Source organism: Thalassophryne amazonica, chromosome 1 (genome assembly GCF_902500255.1).
Source record: "Thalassophryne amazonica chromosome 1, fThaAma1.1, whole genome shotgun sequence".
In the NCBI taxonomy this organism is placed as follows: Eukaryota; Metazoa; Chordata; class Actinopteri; order Batrachoidiformes; family Batrachoididae; genus Thalassophryne; species Thalassophryne amazonica.
In genome coordinates this window covers 59,427,731-59,450,565 of record NC_047103.1, presented here as the reverse complement: position 1 = coordinate 59,450,565, position 22,835 = coordinate 59,427,731, and the positions used below count along the sequence as shown (strand labels likewise).

At 40.4% G+C, this 22,835-nt stretch overlaps 1 protein-coding gene across 3 annotated transcripts in view; it reads left to right on the top strand.

Annotated features, from left to right (window-relative positions):
- Window positions 1–22,835, top strand: part of cacnb2a (calcium channel, voltage-dependent, beta 2a) — a 282,202-nt gene that overhangs the window by 680 nt on the left and 258,687 nt on the right. For all 3 annotated transcript variants that reach the window (XM_034170637.1, XM_034170668.1, XM_034170652.1), the window contains exon 2: window positions 4,965–5,057. In XM_034170637.1, coding sequence (XP_034026528.1) covers window positions 4,965–5,057 — 93 coding nt within the window. The remainder of the gene's footprint in view (window positions 1–4,964; window positions 5,058–22,835) is intronic.

The following is a 22,835-nucleotide window of genomic DNA, read 5'->3' as shown; positions in this document are numbered from 1 at the left end:
TTTCTCTTTCTTGTCCGATCTTGTCTTTTTCCTGCAAATAGCGCATATTTATGTTTTTTTGTGTGACCTACATCCAATCTGACTAATTTCAACACAGATGATATTTGAATCAGACCTAGGACCACATATGCAAATCAACCAAGGAAAATATGAGAGGAAAAAATGAAAAAAGATCAGATACGATTTTTCTAACTGTCCCAAGAACAAGTCACATCAGCAGAATTTAGATTCAGATCAGATCATGGTCCATGTGTGCAAGAGGCTTAAATACAGTATGATCGGGGTGGGGACATCTGATTTGATATGTTCACATTACACAAAAAGGGGAAAATGAATAAATTATCAAGTGCTCACAGAGTACAAAGAAGCCGCAACCACCTTTCTGTCAGACATGTAGAGAAAGGGCCCTATCTTTGACCCAGCACACAGCCCACAATCATATTATAACTTGCACTCATGAAAGCATGTAGGTTTAAAATGATGCATGGTCAGATACAAAGCTGGTGCCTTGGTATATTGTCCATCACAAGAAAGCATTTTCACTTTAGACCACCAAGTCTACAATCCATTGTAGTCTTGTTGTGTATAACGCGCGCAACACTGAGACACACGTTTACCTCAGTGGGCTCACAACACAAACATCCTGCACATATCCAGTCACCTGCAAATGTATTAGTATGGTGGCGCATTGTGGCCCATAGGTGGGCATTATCTCTGTCACACACACAAATCTACATGTTCAGGTAATTCATAAGAAATAATATGACCATATTCAGACATGAACTTGAAGTTCACTAACAGTAAAATGTCTGAATTAATTTACATGAAATTAGCCATTTTCCTCTATATGAACATGAGCCTGGAAATTTGACCTTCAGTTCAGTTTTACTATATAGGGCTGAAGTTAGCCCAAGGTGCTACGCAAAGATAAGGTCTAACCATACCCATCCTTGACCTTGACTTCTGAACTTGATCATTGATTGACTCTAACCCAAATCAAATGACTTCTTCCCATCTGTAGACCCAGTGTACCTAACAAGGTTGATCAAAATTGCATTGGGTGGATGGTGACACAATTTTTGTATTTTTGCCTCTGCAGACCACCAAAAACATGCAGGTTAAGTGAATTGGTGAATTTGACTCATTTCATCAAATTTTCGTGACAGGGGTTTTTTTTTACTCACTATTACTAACCCTACTCCTACCCCCAACCCTAACCTTAACCATAACCATAGCCTAACCCTACTCCTTCCCCCAACCCTAACCATAATGACCCGACCCCCCATTTCACTTTTAATTTCATGCAGCCATTACGGAATGAATTAAAATTAATTTGTGTTGCCGTGACGAAAATGAGGCACTTTTTGTCACAATATCATGAACCAATAGATTAATGTATATTTCGTGCTGGTGAATCATGACGTCCTGTGAGACCAGGTTGGTTTGTTGATATGTATTAGTCCTGTGATAAACTGGCAGCCTGTCTAGGGTGTACCCTGTCTCTTGCCCAATGACTGCTGGGATAGGCTCCAGCCTCCCACTCGTGACCCGTAATGGGAAAATGTGAGTTCAGAAAATGAATGAAAAGATGTGATCTCAGTGCACTTTTTGTGTGCAGCGATCAGCCATAACATTGGGACCACTGACAGGTGAAGTGAATAACATTATCTCATAACACTGGCACCTGTCGGTGGAATGTAGTATGCAGCAAGTAACCAGTTTGTTCTTGATGTTGATGTGCTGGAAGCAGAAAAATTGGGGACACATAAAGATTTAAGTAACTTTGACAAAGGCCAAACTGTGATGACTTGACAGCTGGACCAGAATATCTCCAAAACTGCAGGTCTTGGATGTCACCAGTCTCCAGTGGTCAGTACCGATCAAAAGTGGCCAAAAGAAGGAAAACCAGTGAACCGGCTACAGGGTCATGTAGGATGTGGTGGACAAACAAGTCCAATCCACAGAGGACCCAGCGCACAATGTAGAGAATTTAACATGTTGATTCCAGAACCCACAACCAACTTTCATAGGTCTAGTGGAGTCCATGCTTTCACAGGTCAGGGTTATTTTGGTGGGAATAGCGGGACATACAAAACATAAGTCAGGTGGTCATAATGCTAAGTCTGATCTGTTTTTACACACTATATGCATTAATACAAAAAACATCAAATCTAGCTTCTTGAATTACTCATCTTTTTTTAAATCCTTCAATGTTCCCCTCCATCATTAAGCTGTGCAAAACTCTCCAACTTCTTCTTTGTCATGGGTGTCTTTTTTGCTTCCCTCATTAGTCTCCCTTTACAGTCAGTTTTTGAGAACTGCCTACTTCATATCGATTTAGCATAGAGCACCCATACTGTTTGTGTTTCTTAATGACTGATGTAAATGAAGTCCAAGACATATTCAGTGCTGCTTCTTTTTTTTTCTAATATTTATTTCATTCATTTAAAAGAAAAAAAAAAACAGAAAAGCAGAAATAACAAAACATTACAAACCACTGAATGAAAAGGAGCAGATTGGAAGAACAAGTCTTATATTTTCTGCCCCTTTTTTACAAGACAGTCTTGCAATATCAAGCATCATTAATCAACATAATTTTAACAGATTACATTTCTATGACTTTGTCACATGCCACTGACTTATTTCATAATCTTAACCATTATGTAGAAGATTACATCCCTAACAGTGTTGTGTGTTGGGGGGTGTGGCTGGATGTTTTGGTGTTCTTTTCTTTTCTTTGCTCTTCAGGTGGCATGGAAACTGATTCTTCTGTGGAGAAGGTGCTGGCTGAAGAGTCCTCACCCTCATCAACATCATGTGAAGCACCTGTGACTGGTGCTCACATGCAACCTTAAAGACTTTCAGCTGAAGCAGATAATTGGATGGCGTTCTGCATTTAAGGCATGTGTGATTCAAGCAGAACTGCCGGGAACTCGACCTTGTGATGTTCGTTTGTGAGACGCTGAGGACCGCGCCTGGGTTTGACACATCGAGCCCGTGAAGCAAGGAAGGGTGAGGACACATGCTGTCAGCACACATCAAAGGTGATTAAGTGTTTGACTAATTGTTGATAGTAACTTGGTGTTTTGTTACACAGTATACTTGAATTGTGATGAGAATTGTGCAGCTTGCTTCTCACTGCTGTGGCGTGCGGATAAGTGATCCTCCACCTGTTGTGAGAAGCTGCTCATTTGCATAAAGTTAAAAAGATACAGACCTGAATGTGTTGCTGATAGCGTGTGTCTTTTGAAAGTTATTGTTGTAACTGCTGACTTACCTCACCTCTTCTTTGCTTCACAGAGAGTCAGTTTGTCGTGTCCACCTGGGGAGTGTTTGGTGGTGGTAGTGGGTCCAGGAGCGCCGGGCTTTGATCCTTGCGGGCGCTGGAGAGCGTACCAACAGTCACTCCACCAGAAGGACGCTATTTTTGTTTTTACACCTTTTAAACACAGCGGGTGAAATAAATATATTGTTTTTGGAACCGCTTTTCTGGTTATTTGTAGCGCTGGGTTCCGTCTGACGCAGGTCCGCTCCTCAACCCGCGTCGACACATAACAAACAGATTACATTTTAAACTTCAAACATTCTAAACATTATTAACAGATTACATTTTTGGCTTTGTCACAGCCCACTGACTTATTTCATAGTTTCATACTTACTAAATACATCTAGTTTAATACGTTTTTTAAATAATTTAAGCGACCTTGATTCTTTGATTTCTTTATTGAGGTTGTTCCATAATTGTACACCATTCACTGCAATACTCAGTTCCTTTATCTTGGTTCTGTATCTTGGTTTTTTAAAGACTTCTATGCCTTTCAAATTATAAGTACTTACTCTTTTTTCAAACATATTTTGAATGTTTAATGGTAAGGTATTGTTATTCGCTTGGTACATTGTTTGTAATCATTTCAAATCAACTAAATCATGAAATTTAAGTAGCCTATACTTAATGAACAATGGACTAGATGGATCTCTAAAACGACTGTTGCTAATCACTTTTAAAGCTCTTTTCTGCAAAATAAATAAAGGTTGTGTATAAGTTGTACATGTTGTCCATTCATTGTCTTAGTCCACCAAACTGTCAATGGGTACCCGTCTTGGCTGGGGAAGTAACCCTGTGATGGATGAGTGTCCATCCAGGATGAGTCACAGATTGTCTTGACTTTCATGCTATAGAATGCGGGAATAAGCACCGGCCCCACATAGGACTTAATTCTTTTTCTTGTATTCAGTTTGTCCACTTACTTATGGGTTCTAAAAAAATAGGGACTGTATATAAAAAATGGCAGTAATTCCAAATTGGTGTATGCCATTTTTTGTTAAACCCCTTGAATTTCAGATAAAAAAAAAACTCCACATGAGAAACACCTCTTAAAATTTTCATCTCTGCTCCATGGTGATGGTGTACAGGGTCAAAATTACTGTCTAGCTACCTATAGACCTGACTGCAGGCACATTGTGTATGAGTCTACGTTTTGTACTATTTTGCTCATAATCATCACTTTTAATGTATAAATTATTTTGTTCTTAATGTGACAACCTTAATGTGTTGAGGGTCATAAATTACACCAGTTTCTGTCTAAAACCCGGATCATCATCATCATCTTCTTTTTCTTATTTTTCCTTTTTTATTATTGTTAATCTCCAGTTGACAATAGCAAATATTTAATCTTTGATCTTGAAAGAGAAAATATGGTTGAAAAGGGGAGTGCCTCTGGAGTTACTGGCATTTATCAGTACAAACTCCAGGTCTAAACCCACCTCCAATAACCATTTTATAATTTACCAAGTGTCTCCCAGCAGAACAGGTTGAAATTTTGATGTTAATGCATTAAGTTTTCTTGACAGTCATTATGTTCACATTACAGTAGCTACATATGAATTACAATCAGGTCAAGTACAATGATTTAAAGGTGACTAATTCACTAACATTTCCATGCTTACTTTTTCACACTATGAAGGCTCAAGGCAAAGGAGCAAGAAGAAAAGGTCGATTTAAAAGTTCTGATGGCAGCACCTCATCCGACACAACGACCAACAGTCTGGTTCGACAGGTAAACACTCTTCTTCAGGTTTTGCTTTGCTTCAACACCTTGCAGATGTAAATGTTGCCTGTCCTCTGGATTATACAGTTAAGCAGAGACCAAGTCTGATTCAAATTCTAAATCTTTACAAAATCTAAAAACTCAAAACTAAATCTAAAACTTTACAACTCAACTCAACTTGTAAAGTTGAGTTCAACATCCAAACTTGTAAAGCCTGGCGCACACGGGGGGAAGATTCTTTTCCAAATGGCACGCGTGGTCAAATGCTTAAGCAGGATACCCTCGTCTGCGGTGGATTTTGTGAGAGTCATCCGCCTTTCTGACCCAAAAGCAAACTATCTAGCGTGTTTAATAATTTCTGCCTCGCGTGACAAATAACTCGCTGTGTGCGGGGGAGCATAAGCATTCGGCTTTCAGTCTGACTGAACTGCGCCTGCGCCACGACCTGTGTACCCCACCGCCGTGTCACGTGTCATAGATAACATGGCGAAACACATGGAATCCCCGTTGTCATCACAGTTTGTTTCTGAAATAATTTTGGAAGACAGACTTGTAGACCTATGGCCCGATTATACATGTTTGTATGTCGTTGAGTCAGCAGATTTCAAAAACCAGGATAAACGCTTCCTTGCTGCGTCAGAAATCGCAGAGAAACTCAACAAAACAGGTGAGTTTTTATAATTATCCTGACTATTAGCTAATAAAATAAATACGCTTCATAATTTATAAAGGATGTCATAACAGTTTTTTGAAAAGGCGAATATATTTTCTGCAAAAAGGTTCTACAATTATAAATTTTCCACATGCAATGCACTTATACACCCATTTCCACAACACATTGCAATCGTGAATAAACAGAGCTAGTCTCTCATGACCAGGCCTACCTTGTTATATCACCACTGAATTATATGTGACTGCTACGTGACATTTTTCATAGCATTGTGACAAGGGTAGGACTGTTTCAGAATTTAATTTCATCTTTATATTTGTTACAGTTTCTCCAATAATTTACACACATTTTGAATATAACAGTTCTACCAAAAAAAATACCAAATATCATTTCATGTTTTTCAGCTCAGTGGGTCTTTTCAAAGATAAAAGCTCTTCGCAACAGCTACACAAAAATAAAGAAACTGGGACCCAGTGGAAGTTCAAGGAAAAGTTTAAGTAAAAGAGCAACCTGGATGAAAGAGAGACTACAGTTTTTGGATCCACACATACAGACGAGAACATCAATCTCAAATTTAAACAAGGTAAGTTTCTTTATTCTTTATTTACACTGATACATGTTTGTTTTTCTTTTTTCCCCATTAGCATTAAAGATTTATCATTTTGTCCTGCCAAGGAACAGATCCCATTTCTGAGTTGAAATACATAGTTAGGAGCTGCCGTTGTTCCTTTGCACTTTGTGTTGGGTTTCGCTGAGTACTTGGGCCAATCCCAGGTAGTTTTGGGTCACTCCTCCAAGCTCCAGGAATCAACATGCATGTTTCAGTGTCCTCCACATCACAGACATTAACATACAGGTGCTTATTTTTCTGAATCATGAAATTATGTAAACAGCAAGCTGACAGAATTAAGTAGGTTACTTTTTCAGGAGACAAGTTGATGGTTGTCAAGAATACCCGAAATCTGTTGGTCAATATGCCAAATTAATTTTCTACCACACGTCTTGCGCGTGAAATGCGGTAGTTAAAGATTCGTTTGTCTTTGTCCAACTGCCTGTGAGGATAGGGTTTCATCATGTTAATGCTCATTGGGAAAGCATCATCACCTATGAAATGGAAGGAGATTTTATGATCTGGAATTCCATCGACAGTCTCAGGAGATGGTAGGTTCAAAGAATTGTCATCCAGGGCATTTTTCAGTGTGGATTAATTGAAAACCCCAGCATCACCTGCACGGCCAGGCCAGCAGCTCCAACGTCAACATAAACAAATCTATAGGTTGCATCCACAACAGCCAGAAGAAGAACACTAAAACTGTGTTTGTAGTTAAAGAATTGGGACCCTGTGTTGTCTGGTTGCTGAATTGCCACATGTTTACCATCTATGGCCCCAATGCAGCATGGGTAGTTCCACTTTCTTTTGAATTCTTCTGCTATGGCCAGCCATTCATCTGGAGTAGATGGAGTCTAGAAATAGAAAATAATTAATTTTATTAATTTTCAAATGTCAATTTTTTTTTTATGTTTTTTTTTGTTGTTTGTTTGTTTGCAGAATTCAACAGTCTCATCTGAAGTAACAAATGATGACAACAATGATGATCAATCAATCAATCAATCAATCAATTTTTTTATATAGCGCCAAATCACAACAAACAGTTGCCCCAAGGCGCTTTATATTGTAAGGCAAGGCCATACAATAATTATGTAAAACCCCAACGATCAAAACGACCCCCTGTGAGCAAGCACTTGGCTACAGTGGGAAGGAAAAACTCCCTTTTAACAGGAAGAAACCTCCAGCAGAACCAGGCTCAGGGAGGGGCAGTCTTCTGCTGGGACTGGTTGGAGCTGAGGGAGAGAACCAGGAAAAAGACATGCTGTGGAGGGGAGCAGAGATTGATCACTAATGATTAAATGCAGAGTGGTGCATACAGAGCAAAAAGAGAAAGAAACAGTGCATCATGTGAACCCCCCAGCAGTCTACGTCTATAGCAGCATAACTAAGGGATGGTTCAGGGTCACCTGATCCAGCCCTAACTATAAGCTTTAGCAAAAAGGAAAGTTTTAAGCCTAATCTTAAAAGTAGAGAGGGTGTCTGTCTCCCTGATCTGAATTGGGAGCTGGTTCCACAGGAGAGGAGCCTGAAAGCTGAAGGCTCTGCCTCCCATTCTACTCTTACAAACCCTAGGAACTACAAGTAAGCCTGCAGTCTGAGAGCGAAGCGCTCTATTGGGGTGATATGGTACTACGAGGTCCCTAAGATAAGATGGGACCTGATTATTCAAAACCTTATAAGTAAGAAGAAGAATTTTAAATTCTATTCTAGAATTAACAGGAAGCCATTGAAGAGAGGCCAATATGGGTGAGATATGCTCATGAAGATAATGACACAGAAAGTCTGCAAGATAACCCATCAACTCCATCAACACTTGATGGAACTGATCAAGACGTAACCCCTGGAAGAAAATCAACAAAGGAGCCCTTGAAGGCAAAAACAAAGTCATCTACTAAAAGACAGACTGAGGACGAGTATCAAACATTATCAGATTGAAAGAAGAAAAGGGAAGAAAATGCCCACCAGAAAATTTACCCATTTGCTTGTTATGTGTCAGAGGTCCTATCACAACTATATCCAAAAATGAAGCATTTAGCTGTACATCACATTAACAGTCATATTTCAGGCTCAGATGGGAACTCTTGGCCAGTTACAATCACAGCCACAAAGTCAAGTGCATTCTCTGCAGTATAATCAGCAGTCTAATTGGTTTCCACCAGACCGTTTATTTTCGGCACCACCCGAATACAATAGATGGTATCAACCAAACCAGCAACATCATAATCCTGCCTCTACAATCCCAAATCAAACATGGTGTCCACCACCGCAACAATTTTTGAATCCTGGTACTGACACCAATGTCAATCAGAGTATTTGGCAACAGGAAAATAAACTGCAAAACAATGCAAATTCCCAGTGTTCTGTGGGCCAAAATCAGTGGTCACAGCTTGATAACCGACAGAACAAAACAACCATGACAGCGAACCAAAGTAAAAGATTCAAAACTTCTTCCATTTAAAATGTTAAAACAATCAGTATTACAATTTACAGCTTAAAGTCACTTACATTGTAATAGTAGAGGATTTGTTAAAGGTTCTATTGTATTTCCCAGTATTTTTTTTTTCACTTTTTACAATAAAACTGTTTGCTCAAGCTTACCTTTAAGTGCTGGTCTTTCAGAATATTGTACAATGCCTGACATGTTTCGGATACAATTCCAGAAACCGTTCTCTCCCCCATCCGATACTGGAAGGAATACAAATGGAAATGTTATCCGTACATCAGAATATTTAAAGATATCCAGGACAAGCTTTACTTGTATCTAACATTTCACTGAGAAATGTATGCCTAGGCTCTGTGTTGGGGAGTATTTGGAATACATGTATTTAGAATACATATTCAGAATATTAATTCTGAGTAACTATATTTAGGTTCTTTTTCATTTGAGGGTATTAAGAATACAGTTACTTTCCAAAAATCGTAGGACTACATTATGGTACTTAGTCATTACATATCAGCCTTATCTTGCACAACATTTGCAAGAGAATTAAATGTCCAGAAAAAAGTTTATTTCAAATTCTTTAACAGACAGTTACAAATGGAACCAGTAGGCGAGTAAAGGGGGACAAGAACATTTTTTTTTTTCTGTTGTTCAGAATTGACAGTGTTGGACACTGAACATCAGTAATCTGACTTTAAAATAGCTGGTTGTCAAAGTTTCTGATTTTCATTTCACTTTTTCAAGGGCTTTGAGCTTGATGAATTGGAAAAGACCATTTACGTATTTGTTTTAAAATCAGTGATCTGTCCCCGCAAAATATTTACAAAGATTGAAAGCTATTTAAGGTACAATCCTTTTTTATCACCACAATTTTGCTTTCAAAATTTGTGTTAAAAAAGTCAACAGCAGGTGTAACAAGCCTGGATTTTTCTGATCATATCTTATTATGCACCACATTTATATAGAAATATTTTAATATTTTAAGGCAAGTATTCAGTATTCCCGTAACTATATACAATTTCAAAGTATTTTCTCCCAGCACTGCCCAGGCTTAGTCTATGTTCTTGTGAGAGCCTGCTGGGTTACATACAATTAAAAATCTACATAGACCAGGCTAGCAAATATAAAGGTCATATCTGATGGGAAAGGAGACTTACCTGTTGCTAGAAACCTTAGCGTGACAGAAAGTCTTTCGCTAGGTTTTATTGCAGCACGCATAGTTGTGTCTTTTTTCTTAATAAAAGGCTCCACTGATGCTAAGATTTCATCAAAGGACTGGCGATCAATCCGGTGGTATTTGCGAAATGTCTCTGGATCCTCGGCATTTAGTTCCTGGACCAAATTACTGTACGCCCCTTAATTCTCTCTCCTCTTTATCCAAGATCTTGTCCAGGTTTTACGACAAGCAGATCTTCGTCTTCGACGCCATCTCCGAATCAGTAATACAGCTAAAAGACCGATCATATCATCTTCATACGATGACAACTGGGATTCCATGTGTTCCGCCATGTTATCTATGACACGTGACACGGCGGTGGGGTACACAGGTCGTGGTGCAGGCGCAGTTCAGTCAGACTGAAAGCAGAATGCTTATGCTCCCCCGCACACAGCGAGTCATTTGTCACGTGAGGTAGAAATTATTAAACACGCTAAATAGTTTGCTTTTGGGTCAGAAAGGCGGATGACTCTCACAAAATCCACCGCAGACGAGGGTATCCTGCTTAAGCATTTGACCACGCGTGCCATTTGGAAAAGAATCTTCCCCCCGTGTGCGCCAGCCTTAAGAGCTCTTTATGTTAACTCTCTGGGTTAACGACGGCTAAGACCAAGCTTTACTAAATTCTAAATAACTTTTGAATGATATGAGATAGAAATTTACTTCTTTTTTTTTTGCCAAAAAGTTAACTCCGCTGACTTTCGAGCCAGCCATTGGCCATCTTTGTACTCCTCATAGAAGCTGTGTGATGATGTGCGCAATGTGAGTGTCCAGTCAGAATTGGTTCACCGTCACATGGTTTTCCAAAATCCAATCGTAGAGCAGATTTCCCTCACGTGAAAAGCCAAAGATCGTTTTCAGGAGTGATGCGTTAGTAGTTGGCCCGTTTGAATAGCCCCCTGGGTGCTCCAATGAGTACATACTATTAGTACATACTCAGTGTGCCCTGCGCCATTACGCACAGCGATCAGTGAAAGCAGGAGCACACGGAAAGCCTCTGATGACAGTCTCACGTGCTCAAACAAAGAGTGTGTAACTATCAGGATTGCTCCACTAGTTTGCATGTGAATGTTACTGGATAACTCTGTTGCTTTCTCTGCATAAAGCACTGTTTACCATATCAATGGACAACAAAACGCATAGACCATTTTGTATATATTGTTCAAAATGTGCATTTGTGTTTATTGTTTGAACCTTTTTGTTGTACAGATTTTCACACAAGACCTCAAATTACCTTTATAAAGTATAAAGTTTGCTGTGTGTTTTGAATAAATGTGTGTGGAAAATTATTTTTTGCTTTGTTTTTTCCTTGCCTATTTTTGATTGTAAACCTTTATTACACTTATAAAACACAACAAAAACATATATATTCTGAAAGCACATGTTGTCCTGAAAAAAAAGAGACATAAAACTTGATTGTGGGATGCAGGGAGAGCTGGTGACAGCAATAATAAAACATTTATGCCAGGCGAGTGAACTGTCCAAAAAATGCCCTCGGACCCCAGAGGGTTAAAGAGAAGTAGCAAGTGGACATAACTAAACGAGGCTGCAATGTTTTAGAGTGAAACAGCTTTGAATTTTTCTTTACTTCTCTCAATTATCCATCTGTTTGCTGTTTTAGATCCATTTTAGCAAAGTACAACATACGCTGACCAACAATATAAATGCAACACTTTTGTTTTTGCTCCCTTTTTTTAATGAGCTGAACTCAAAGATCTAAAACATTGAAATGTTCAAAATCCAGGCGCGACACATGCTCTGCAACTCAAGCGAGGGAATTGCGACACCCAGTGAAGGTCGCACAAAATCAAGGAAATTCTGTTGCAGTTGCCATTTGTACTCTGTCACAACCCACTGGGATAGGATCCTTAATCCTAATCATCATTCTTGAAGCTCATTTTTTGCACCATCATGTTGGAGTAACCAACTTCAATAAATTCAGAAGTCACAGAGGTGCTCTGTTCATCACTATTTTGTGTCACCTAGAAACATTTATGTTATCATCTCATCTTATTTGCAGCGCATTCTTAAATGTGATTGTGTTTCTTTATTTTCTTGTGTTATTTGCATGTGTTATGTCTATTTGCATTTCAGCATGCTGAGCTCTCTTGGCCACAGTTTCTTGATACATAATAAACAGTCACTTGATAAATGCTTTCCTATGAAATACCAAGTTGATTTTTCATTTCAGAACTAGCATGGTAGTATGAGACAGCGTTGTGCTTGAAACACACACACAAGGAAGTTGTATTTTATATTTTGCATCAAGGAAATGTCATGAAGTTGAATATTCCTGGCTGGAGTTGCTTCCTTCAGGAATGTATTGCTTGTGTATGTGTTTGACTGCAAACTGGCATCAGAGCTTGGCTTCAGTCATCACCATCCATCAGGGCTGAGATGTCTAAGTCGGCCCAGCACAGTATAACACCCAGAGAAGTGGGGGCCTTCATACTGAGCCGCACCAACAGCACTTGAGTGGAGCAACACTGTTATTATGCAGACTTTGTGAGGTACACACTCAGTGTCTGGACTTTGTTGAGCAGACCTGCAAGCACAGGATGAGCTGGGTTAAGCATACGCGCCCCTTACTAAATGTTTCTGCCTTTTTTGGAGGAGGCACATAACAGCTCATGTTTGACACAGACGAGGTAGAGCAACAGGAAACTGGATCAGAACAAAATGGCATCTTCTGGCTGGCCGTCTGCTTCATCTCAAGCTCATTGAGAACTTCAAAATGAGGTGCTGTCGTTTTTATGGTCTAGCCGAAGCTGACCTGTGTTCTACACTATCTGTCCTTACCACACCTGGAAGCTCAGTCCCATTGTACAACTTTAAGTCTAGTCAGGACAAATGAGAAGTGCCTCTCTGCGCTGAGTCTGACATTTCATGCACAAAATCAGTTATATTGTCTTGGAGAGCTTCTGTTTGATACATGACAAATTAAGGGTCACTTTCTGTTATGTGCATGGGAGTTAAGGATGCAGTGAGGAAGCGTTTTAGGGTTATTGATGCCTGAACAGTAAGAGCCTCATGGTCCTTAAATCTGTAATAACATCTCCATTTGTATGACACTACAACATGATATGAAGTATGCTATGGCATTAATATCTGTAGTCTGTGATTATCCTAACCTGTGTGTGCACATCGCAGCAGGGCATTGTCTAGGATCGAGACAGCTGCTCAGTTTTTACTTTTCATGCAGCTGTCTGTTGGTGTCATTTTGACTGGCATTCAGCTGTTTGCTTTTGTAGTTCTCCTTTGCCACTTGGGCTTTCAGTGTGCTGAAATTAGTTTTTTTAATACTTGATGTATGACATAAATCTTCTCCACTTGCACCATTATTTTGAGAGAGTTAAATCTTCTTTTGACGTGCAGCGGAGATGATGCACTGACGCACAGTAATAAGGCATAAAGGATGGGCAGGTGGATTGTTATTTTCTTTGCCCAATCAGGTTGCCTGTGATTACTTTCATTCTTCATAAGATAATTATTCCTAGACTTTTTAATGTTTGGTATCCCGTAAAATTAATGAGTCAATGAGTTCATCAAGTCAAGTCAGGGTGAATGCACTGGTGGAGTCAAAAGTAACCCATCTATGTGTTGTAGCCAAGTGAAATGTGGGTGTCTCGTTTTATCCAGCCATTCTCGTCCTCAACACTCAGGTGCCTACATGCTGAATGATGCACAGTATGTTGAATCTATTTATATTTATGTATTTATTTATTTATTTGTGTCCTTTTAATGTCTATACTGTCAACTAAATCATGCTGGATGTGGACAGAACATCCTTTGATGTTGTCCTTTGTTGTGTGGGCCGCCAGAAGAGGAGGTACTGCTGGCCCACCACCAGAGGGCGCCCTGTCTGGAGTGCGGGCTCCAGGCACCAGAGGGCGCAGCCGCCTCACAGGAGCAGCCAGGGTGACAGCTGTCACGCATCACCTGCAACAGCTGTTACCAATCATCTGATCGGCAGGGGTACATCAGCAGGACGACGTCTCCACCTCTTTGCCGAGATATCGTTCTACCTGGAAGGTAACATTCTCAGCTAACTGTGTGACAGTAACCTTTTGTGACTTTTGTGCGTTGTATAACAGACTCCTTTTCCAACGAGAGGTGGAGGTAGTTTTCCTGCCGTGCGGATTGCTGGGTGCAAACGCGCCCACATTTAATTGTTTCTTTGTTCCTCGCCAGCAGTACCAGGTACGACACGCGGAGGCAGTGGCCACCTGGGAATTCGGGACTTGGCGGCTCCAGTATTCCCGGGGTCTGGTGGCGGAGGAAATCGTGTGGTTCCGGTTCTGCTTTGGACAGACGTCTCCTATCTTCGAGCCTGCCCACACGACACCTTTTGTGATTTGGCTTTTTGTCCATTGTTGTAATCTGTTGTATTTGTTGTGCCCATTCACAACAGTAAAGTGTTGTTATTTGACTTCCTCCATTGTCCGTTCATTTGCGCCCCCTGTTGTGGGTCCGTGTACCTACACTTTCCCAACAGTCCTTGTTACTGTGCATCCTGTTCTGTTGTCTTTGCTGGTCTGTATCGTCATCCTGTCTCCAGTTAATGTAGATGGGCTGTATATGTGTATATGTTTTATGTAAGATGCCTGGGTACTGCAGATGAAAAATATCAATTGTCCTGTATTTTGTACTGATGTTCATGAACATGCACTGTCTCTCTTCAAATTAATCAATAAATAAATGTTGTTTCTGACATTTCCCTCTCAATATCTGGTATTTTTTTTTTTTTAATAATTTAAGCTAGCGCAACAACAGTTAATCATAAACTATCTTGGTATTTTTTTTTTTTAATTGTACAATAACAACTCTTTATTACAAAATATTTGAATGCAAGGTTGGTTGAAAGTTATTTGTAGATTTTACAGTCATGATTAACCAAGAATAATCAACTAATCACAAAATGATCAACAGACCAATTAAAAAGAGTCTGTTTAATAAAAAAAAAAATGTTAGATAATCTATTACAGTAAGTTTAAGTTTTTCCTAATTTAAGCAATGACCACTATCATCTTGTAATAATCCAGATTAAAAGGACACATAATGAGGACAAACTGATTTAAATTTGATTGAGACCAAATTAACCTGTCTGCCACCTATTGACATATCTGCATGGAACAAACTCATCAACCCATGCACGATGTAAATTAGGAGCAGGTGTGGTTGAAGCTACGTGTAGCTTTAGATGAGCTTGTTTGTTAGGATCTTTCACTTCCAAAGTCTTGATCTTGTGACCAGCAAGACTATCACTCCTCCTGGTAAATTAATAAACCAATACTTTACCTGAAAATGTCACTAATTATTCTTGGCCTATTCATGACGCTGTCATTTTGTTTGTTTTATCACATAGGTCAAGAGTTGTTGTTTCTAAGGGCCTCTTCACACATAACACAAAAGACGCAGAAACGGGAAGAAAATCCCCAAACCAAACACGAAATGAGGAACCACAAAAGATCATGCACGTGCATGGACACAGTGCAAGCAGCTGCACCGCATCATGCCACTGATGTGGATAAAAACTAAAATAAAACCCAGCTGTATAATTAGTGAATATCACTGGGTTGATATAAATAATAAATAAAAGGGGATGCAATACACCCTGTGGTTAAATAACCTGGTTGAATAAAAAAATAAATGCCACTCGCAGGATTCGAACCTGCAATTTACAAAAGCTCAGATTATCAGACAGAAACTTTATCACTGCACTCCAATCGCTGTCTTATAACAGGAGCGTGAAATGCTTAAAATCAAGGAGATAAACGTATGTTTTCAAAAAAGAAATTAGACGATGTATGGACACGCGTGTCGGGCCGGCCGGCAGCCTGCCGAGGGAACACTGTGTGCAGCTGCTGCAGCCTGGTGTAAAGGCAAAAGATGTTTTATGTATTTCCATGTGAGGACAGCAGGCAGAGACACACACCTCACGGAGGAATGTTGTAAGTTCATGTCCCTCAAAACATGGTACGTGTTCCGCAGCTGGGACATCCAGGAGCAGAGATCTCAACAGCAGCTGCTGTGAGCAGACACGCCCCCTGTCTGTTCAGCACCCAGACCAGCGTGTCACTCTGTGTTATGTGGTCTTTCATTTTAGTTCTTTGCTATGTACAGTAATTGCATATGTAGGTATTGTTGGAATTATTTATATACCTGTCCTGGGGGTGGTCTCTGTGGTTTTAATGTGACACATCGTGTGCACTGGGCCGCCATCCAGCTGTCAGTGTGCTGTGATCAGCTGACAGGTACCTCCCTGTGCTGTGCGCTCAGACCTGGCAGTCTGGCCCCCATGTGATCAGATCTATACATACATATAAGCATTTTATGCAGTGTGCCCCCCCCAGCAGGCCACATGTGTTGGGGGAGTGGGGCGCAAAACACATGTAGTATGCCACATGTGTTTTGGGGGGGGCACAACACATTCACAGCACGTGTGTTGCTTTTAGCAACGCCACACTCGTGGGGCACTTAGACAAATCCTGCTTGAAAGTGATCGTCTGCTCACTGTTTTCGTACTAACAGTGCGAATGGCCACACATTTTTTTTTTAAGTGTCAAGAAAGCGGTATGGATGCTTGTGTGTGTGTCACCTGGAATTTGGCCGACACCTGCTGTGAGAGGGATTGAATGGGCTCTCACAGGGCACTCTCTCTCTTTCAGCCGCTGGTGTGCATCAATAGTTGTAGCAACATGTGTACGAGGCGTTGGAGGGAGCTCAGATTTTTCACAAATGCATGCAATTCTTCCTTTGTGCGCTAGTCGACTTCAATCATGTTATGTGTGAAGGAAACCTAAATAATGTTAATATGGCTGTATTTTAAAATGATCCTTTGTGGAGTTTTCTTTTACTTTGGCTGCTGTCTGTGTTTGTACATCAGGATACTGGAATTCCTGCAGGAGTTTTTCCACACATCATCGGTTAGCTGAGGTCACTGTGTGATTGATTCATCACTTCTGTGAGCATCATGAATGCGATGGTGCATGAACTGCATATCAGCACCTCCTAAAAGACAGAATTAGTCAGCTGGAGAACAGAGGGCAGACAAAGAGTAGGTTGAGAGAACTGGGATCGGAGGAGGCTGTGAGCAGCAGAGGGCCAAACTGGACCACTCAGACGTAGGAGTAGAGTGGTTGGTTTAACAGGTGTGTGGTGATCCATTCAGATGGAACAAGTGCAGAACTATCGTAGTTAATCTTCAGGATTGTCAAATGAGTGGTCATTTGTTTGAAGTTGTGAAGTGTAAGCAAAGAATTAGTCTCACTGATGGCGCATTATTGTGATTTGTGTCTGTTTATGCCATGTGGAGGATTTATAGAAAGCTATTGTTATTGAAAGCAGCAGAAATTGAGATTACAATCATATATCATTGCAGCAGCCTGCATTCATTTTCTCTTGCAGTCCAGACTCATAAATCATGACTATGAAAGCTGTGCAGATAAACATGTTATGTTCAAAAGACAGTGTAATGTAATCAGCATGTCAGTATTTGTAGCTGGCGCATTTTTGTGAAATGCTACTTGGAGCGCTTCGGCTTGGAATTTCTTGTTTAAACGCTTTCTCTCTACAGGAGGTCCTCCTGTGCTTCTATCATACTGATGTCTTTTGTGTTTTTAAGTTCATGTCAACATCTTTTGTTCACATAAAAGTTCATATTTAAGCTTTTTATGAGCTCAAATATGTTCATATTCATTGTTCAGTTCATATTAGCTTTTTATAAGCTCATATTTAAAGCTGTGACATACAGAACATTTGTTTGGTTTGGCGTCGGTTCACTTTATGGTGATGTCAGATTGAGTTAGAATTTCATTGACATTCCATAGAATTGTAAAATACATGAACATTGAGGCAGTAGTTGATACCTATTAGAGATCACTCTTGTCTCTGACCACATCATCTAGCTCTCTCTCTCATGTGCCACTGATTAGCTCCAGAACACAGACAAGCATTTAAAATGAGCAAGATTTATGTACATTGTAGAAAGGCAAAAACCAGTGATATGGGTTCAGTAATGGTTAGAGGTCCGGACGGGACCGGACCGATACAGACGATGAACTCAAATGCTGGGAGCAAGGAACAGAACTGGTTGTGAACGAAGCAATATTTATTTACAATAACTGGATAAATAATAATGCTGTGCTGGGGGGCCTGCAGAGTGGAGAGTCAGGCCGCTCGTAGCCTGCAGGTTCCCGAGCCAGTCTTGTAAGAGAACTGAAATCCTGGATTATATGGTACTGGAGCCGGGGCCAGGTGGGACTCACAGATCCAAGAACAGGAACTAGGAGAATGGAGGAGAGGAGAGGAGAGGTGAGTGACTATAACACTGAAGCCTTTAACAACAGACAGTTCACTGAAGGCTTAAACAGGAATGTTCACAGTTCTGGAAAAAAATGTTCAGAGTCTAGGAAATAAGGTTTGCTGTTCAGGAATTGTTCACAGTTCATGAATATCTTCAGAGGTCAAAGGTCAGGTGCTGCAAGTCTTGTGATGCAGCTCCAAATTAAGCAGGACTTGACTTTAGAAATGACTTGGAAATTTCTTAGTTCAATATTAGCGTTCATACAGTTCTGGGAAACATTTCTTGGAAATAGTTGTTTGTACTACTTGGAACAGTACAAGGAGCCAGTTCTTGGAAACAGTTCTTAGTCATGCACAATCACAAACAGGGGCAGGGTGAGAACGGGATCTCACTGAAGATGAAGGACCTTAACTGAAGCGTGGCAGAGCTACGCGCTCTGTAGCTGAGAGCCGGAGAGTTCCAAATTGACAACGTGCAGAATGTGGCGTGGAAGCCAGGAACATGTGTGACAAGGAAGCCGCACAGGAGAGTGTCTGGAAACACCAAAAACATCAGCGAGTTCTAATACGGAAATTAGAGTTGGCCAGGTTACCTTGGAATGAGCTGCAGAGAGCTGAGACGACAGCGTGCATGGAAGTGGCAGGAAAGACAAGGTCAAGGTCATGGAAGCTTCACGATCAGGATGCAGTGCAAGAATCTGGCAGTGAATGAGCTGAAAGCCTGGGTTTAAGTAACCTGCTGCTGATGAACCGCTCATGAACGTCAGGTGTGTGTCGATGATGAGCAGCACCTGTTCCTTGGCTCAGAGTGCGCCATCTGGGGGAAACTAACAAACTACACACAAGGTTAAAAACAGACAGGGAAGGGAGGCAGACAAAGGCAGCCCACAACAAATGGTTGCCCTGGACAACTACAAAAGCTGTTCAGACTGTTCATGACCACCCATGATAAGCACGAGGCCACTAGAAAGTTTGGGCCATATGACAAAATATACCCCCTGGCCCCCCAAACCTCAACACTCATATTGCTGTAAGCATAAAACCACAAAACCAAAGTTTTTCAGTGTCTCTCCCCACATAAGGGCCCTGTGAAGATGGTTTCATTTTCCAACAGTAGCCGCTTTTAACTACTGAAGTAAGCAAACACCAAACCTAAGACTTTAAAGTCATCATCAAAATCTATTCTGAGTGATAACACAATTTAAAATAACATCAAAAAATGTTTGGAGAACATTTTGTGTTTGGGAAGGGTGGGGGAGGGGGTGCGTGGAGCCTGTCATTTTAATAATAATTCATTTTGGTGGGAATGTGTTTTTAAAAGAAACAAAGAAGCACAACATACATGCAAATGGATGAGTTGGAAGGTACATAGGAAATGTTCATATATTCATCCCCTGACTTGTATCAGAATAAGAATAGCTTTTATTCACCAAGTATCCACAGAATACAAGGAATTTGACTTTGATTTGAGCTGCACTCTCTCTGTACGACATGTAGAAATATACACTAAACACTGAATAATTCACAGTCATAAAATGTGCAAATGAAATGTGCAAGAAAATAAAATATGCAATAAGAAAAGAAAAGAATTTGTAAAACAGACAACAGATTGAAGTTAAATTGTACATGAGGTATATGAATTAGTGAGTGTTTTGGCAGGTTAAATTGATCATCAGTGTGATGGCCTGTGTCTGGTTGTTTTTGACATACAGAGCTCAGTAACGTCGACCAGAGGGGAGGAGTTTATACAGCATATGTCCAGGGTGTCTGCAGAGATGCCAGCTCACTTCCTGGTCCTGGACCGGTACAAGTCCTGGATGAAGGAGAGTCTGGCTCAGATGAATTTTTTTCTGCAGACCTGACAGTTTATTGAGGTCTGTGCCTGTCATGTTTGGAGGCAGAGGGAAACCAAACAGTGATGGAGATGCACAGGATGGACTGGATGATGAATGTGTAGAACATGGTGAGCAGTTACTGGGGCAAGTTGAACTTCCTGAGCTGTCTGAGGAAGTACATGCTCTGATGTGCCTTTTTTTCTGATGGAGTCTATGTGGGAGGTCCACTTCAAATCTTGGGAGATGGTGGATCCCAGCGTTAGATAATATCTGTGCTAATTCCTTATGTTATGTTAGTGATCAAGTATTTGCCTTTGTTATTGGATTGGAAATCTCTGAGATCTGGTTTAAAGTTTAAACACAAGAGTTAAGTTTCACTTCCATCACGTATGTGCAAGTTTCAGATATAGGGAAGGCTTCCCCTATCTGTGAGAGCCAGTAACATATAGACTAAACCATCCCCACTGTAACGCCCACATTGTATAAAAGTGCTGTGCGAGGCATCTTCTGGGTCCTTCACAAAGTGGTCGCCGTCTGTGAGGACCCAGGCCTGATTTTTAACGTGATCTTCAATAAATTCCAAATGAGGAATATATCGATGTGGTTCTTTGTAAGGGGCAGTAAGTTACATAAGGGTCCGGGGGTAATTACACTAGGAACCGGAAAGTGTCCACAGTAGGCACAGTGTTGTTGATGATGGGTTCCTCCTGAGGTTTACTGTCATCTTCAACGGGTTCAGTTCCATGTTGACCACACGAGAGGACCAACTGTTCCACCTTCTGTCTGTATGCAGCCTCATCACTATCCTGGATGAGTCCAAAGGTGGTGACATTCACAAACTTCAGGGGTTCCCTGAGGTGCAGTCGTTAGTGTAGAGGGAGAAGAGCAGTAGGGAGAGCACACGCATTGTGTTGAACGCCGAGCTGAAGTCCACGAACAGGATCCTCACGTGTTTCTGCCGAGTCCAGGTGGTCCTGGATGTAATGCAGACCCATGTTGACTGCATCCTCAACTGACCTGTTTGCCCGATAGGCAAACTGCAGGGATTCCAGCAGGGGTCCTGTGATGTCTTCAAGAAAACCAGCTATAAAGGTGATAATTTTTTGTGAACAATAATCATGTTTAGTTTGTCTTATGTTTAGTTTGTTTGAAAAAAAAGAGGGGATGTGCATAAAAATAGCCATAATTCCTTCATGGTTAGTGCAGTACTTTTGTTAATTGAACTAAAGGTGAAAGTCAGCACCACAAGCAAATCTTGACTGTTTCATTTCAGCTCCATTGCAGTGGCTTAAAAAGACAAAAAAAAAATCATCACTGTCCATATACTTATGTATCTGACTGTAAATAAGACATTTGATGCATTGTTTAAAAATTCACCTCATACTAGGATTTGTACTAATGTCAGCTTTTCCTCCCTAGTCTTCTCACCCATGTTGCATTTATATAAATGGATGCAGTCATCTTTCTTCCATCTTTCACCTCTGGTCCTGTATAATAGTGTTCCTGAACTTCTGACTACAGCAGATTATCTGTAACATGTTATTATAGTCACAACCTCTGATGTTTGTGGAGAAAGTGCTGGTGAAAAACTGCAGGAGATTCACCCACTCCATGACATTATTTCCCTGTTTACATGCTCCAATAGAATATGTTCTCTCACTCTGATTACTGAGGAAAAACTAACACGAAAACCTCATCACTGGCTGTCGTACTAATCAGATCTGGCAACCCTGGATTTTTATGTTCTTGCTTGTAAAAGCAAAGTTTAACAGTAATCTTGCTGACGGGATTTTGGACAGTGCTTCATGTAACTACTATGTCTGGCTCTCCATATGTAGTTTGTGCCATCGTGCTGCCATTATGTATGAAATTAGTGTGTTGCAGTATGGTAAATGTGTAATAAGAGGCAACCACAAAACACCTCTGCTGCTCTCCTCAGTAGTACTCTGCCATCTAGTGGCAAAAACCCATGATTGACCAGACCAAATATGTCGTCTGAGACTGTAGAAGCCTGTTTCTGACACACACACACACACACACACACACACACAAAGGACAAATATGGAATGGCTTTTGAAAAAAAAAAATACAAAAATTCCAAACCATGAGGTGCTAAATTGAAATCACGAACAAAGTCATAATTATGGCAAAGTCAAAATGTCAACTCAGTAGCTCTCAATTGTTCATCAAAAAGTTCAACTTTGACTTTATGTCATAATTATGACTATCATAATTTTCCATAAAAAAATCGACTGAACTTTCTCTGTATTTTTTTCAGAATTCATAATTGTCAGCCTTTTTTGTATGACAGAAATACACTTCCATGAAGAATTTGCATGTGATGTTACAAAACAGTTTTTTCTTGTGTTCCTTGGAATGTTGTTTTTCTTCAAGAATTGTGGTAAAGCTTAAAGTACGACTGCATAATTCACTATTTAGTAATCCTGTATAAACCCTTTGTTTAAAATGTCATGTCAGTCTTCTCAACCAAATGTGGTAACCTGTACTGACAAAAATATATTTTGTTCACTTTTATTATAATACGCAATTTGTGTCTGTGCATGTGAATAATGTTGAGACCATAGATCACGACACTCCACCCCCTTCAGAAAATACTAGACACAATACTGAACGAGGCACTTCACCAAAAAAAACATGCTTTCATTTTCACAAACACTCCACTTGTCTTTAACACTAAATGATTGCAGTGCT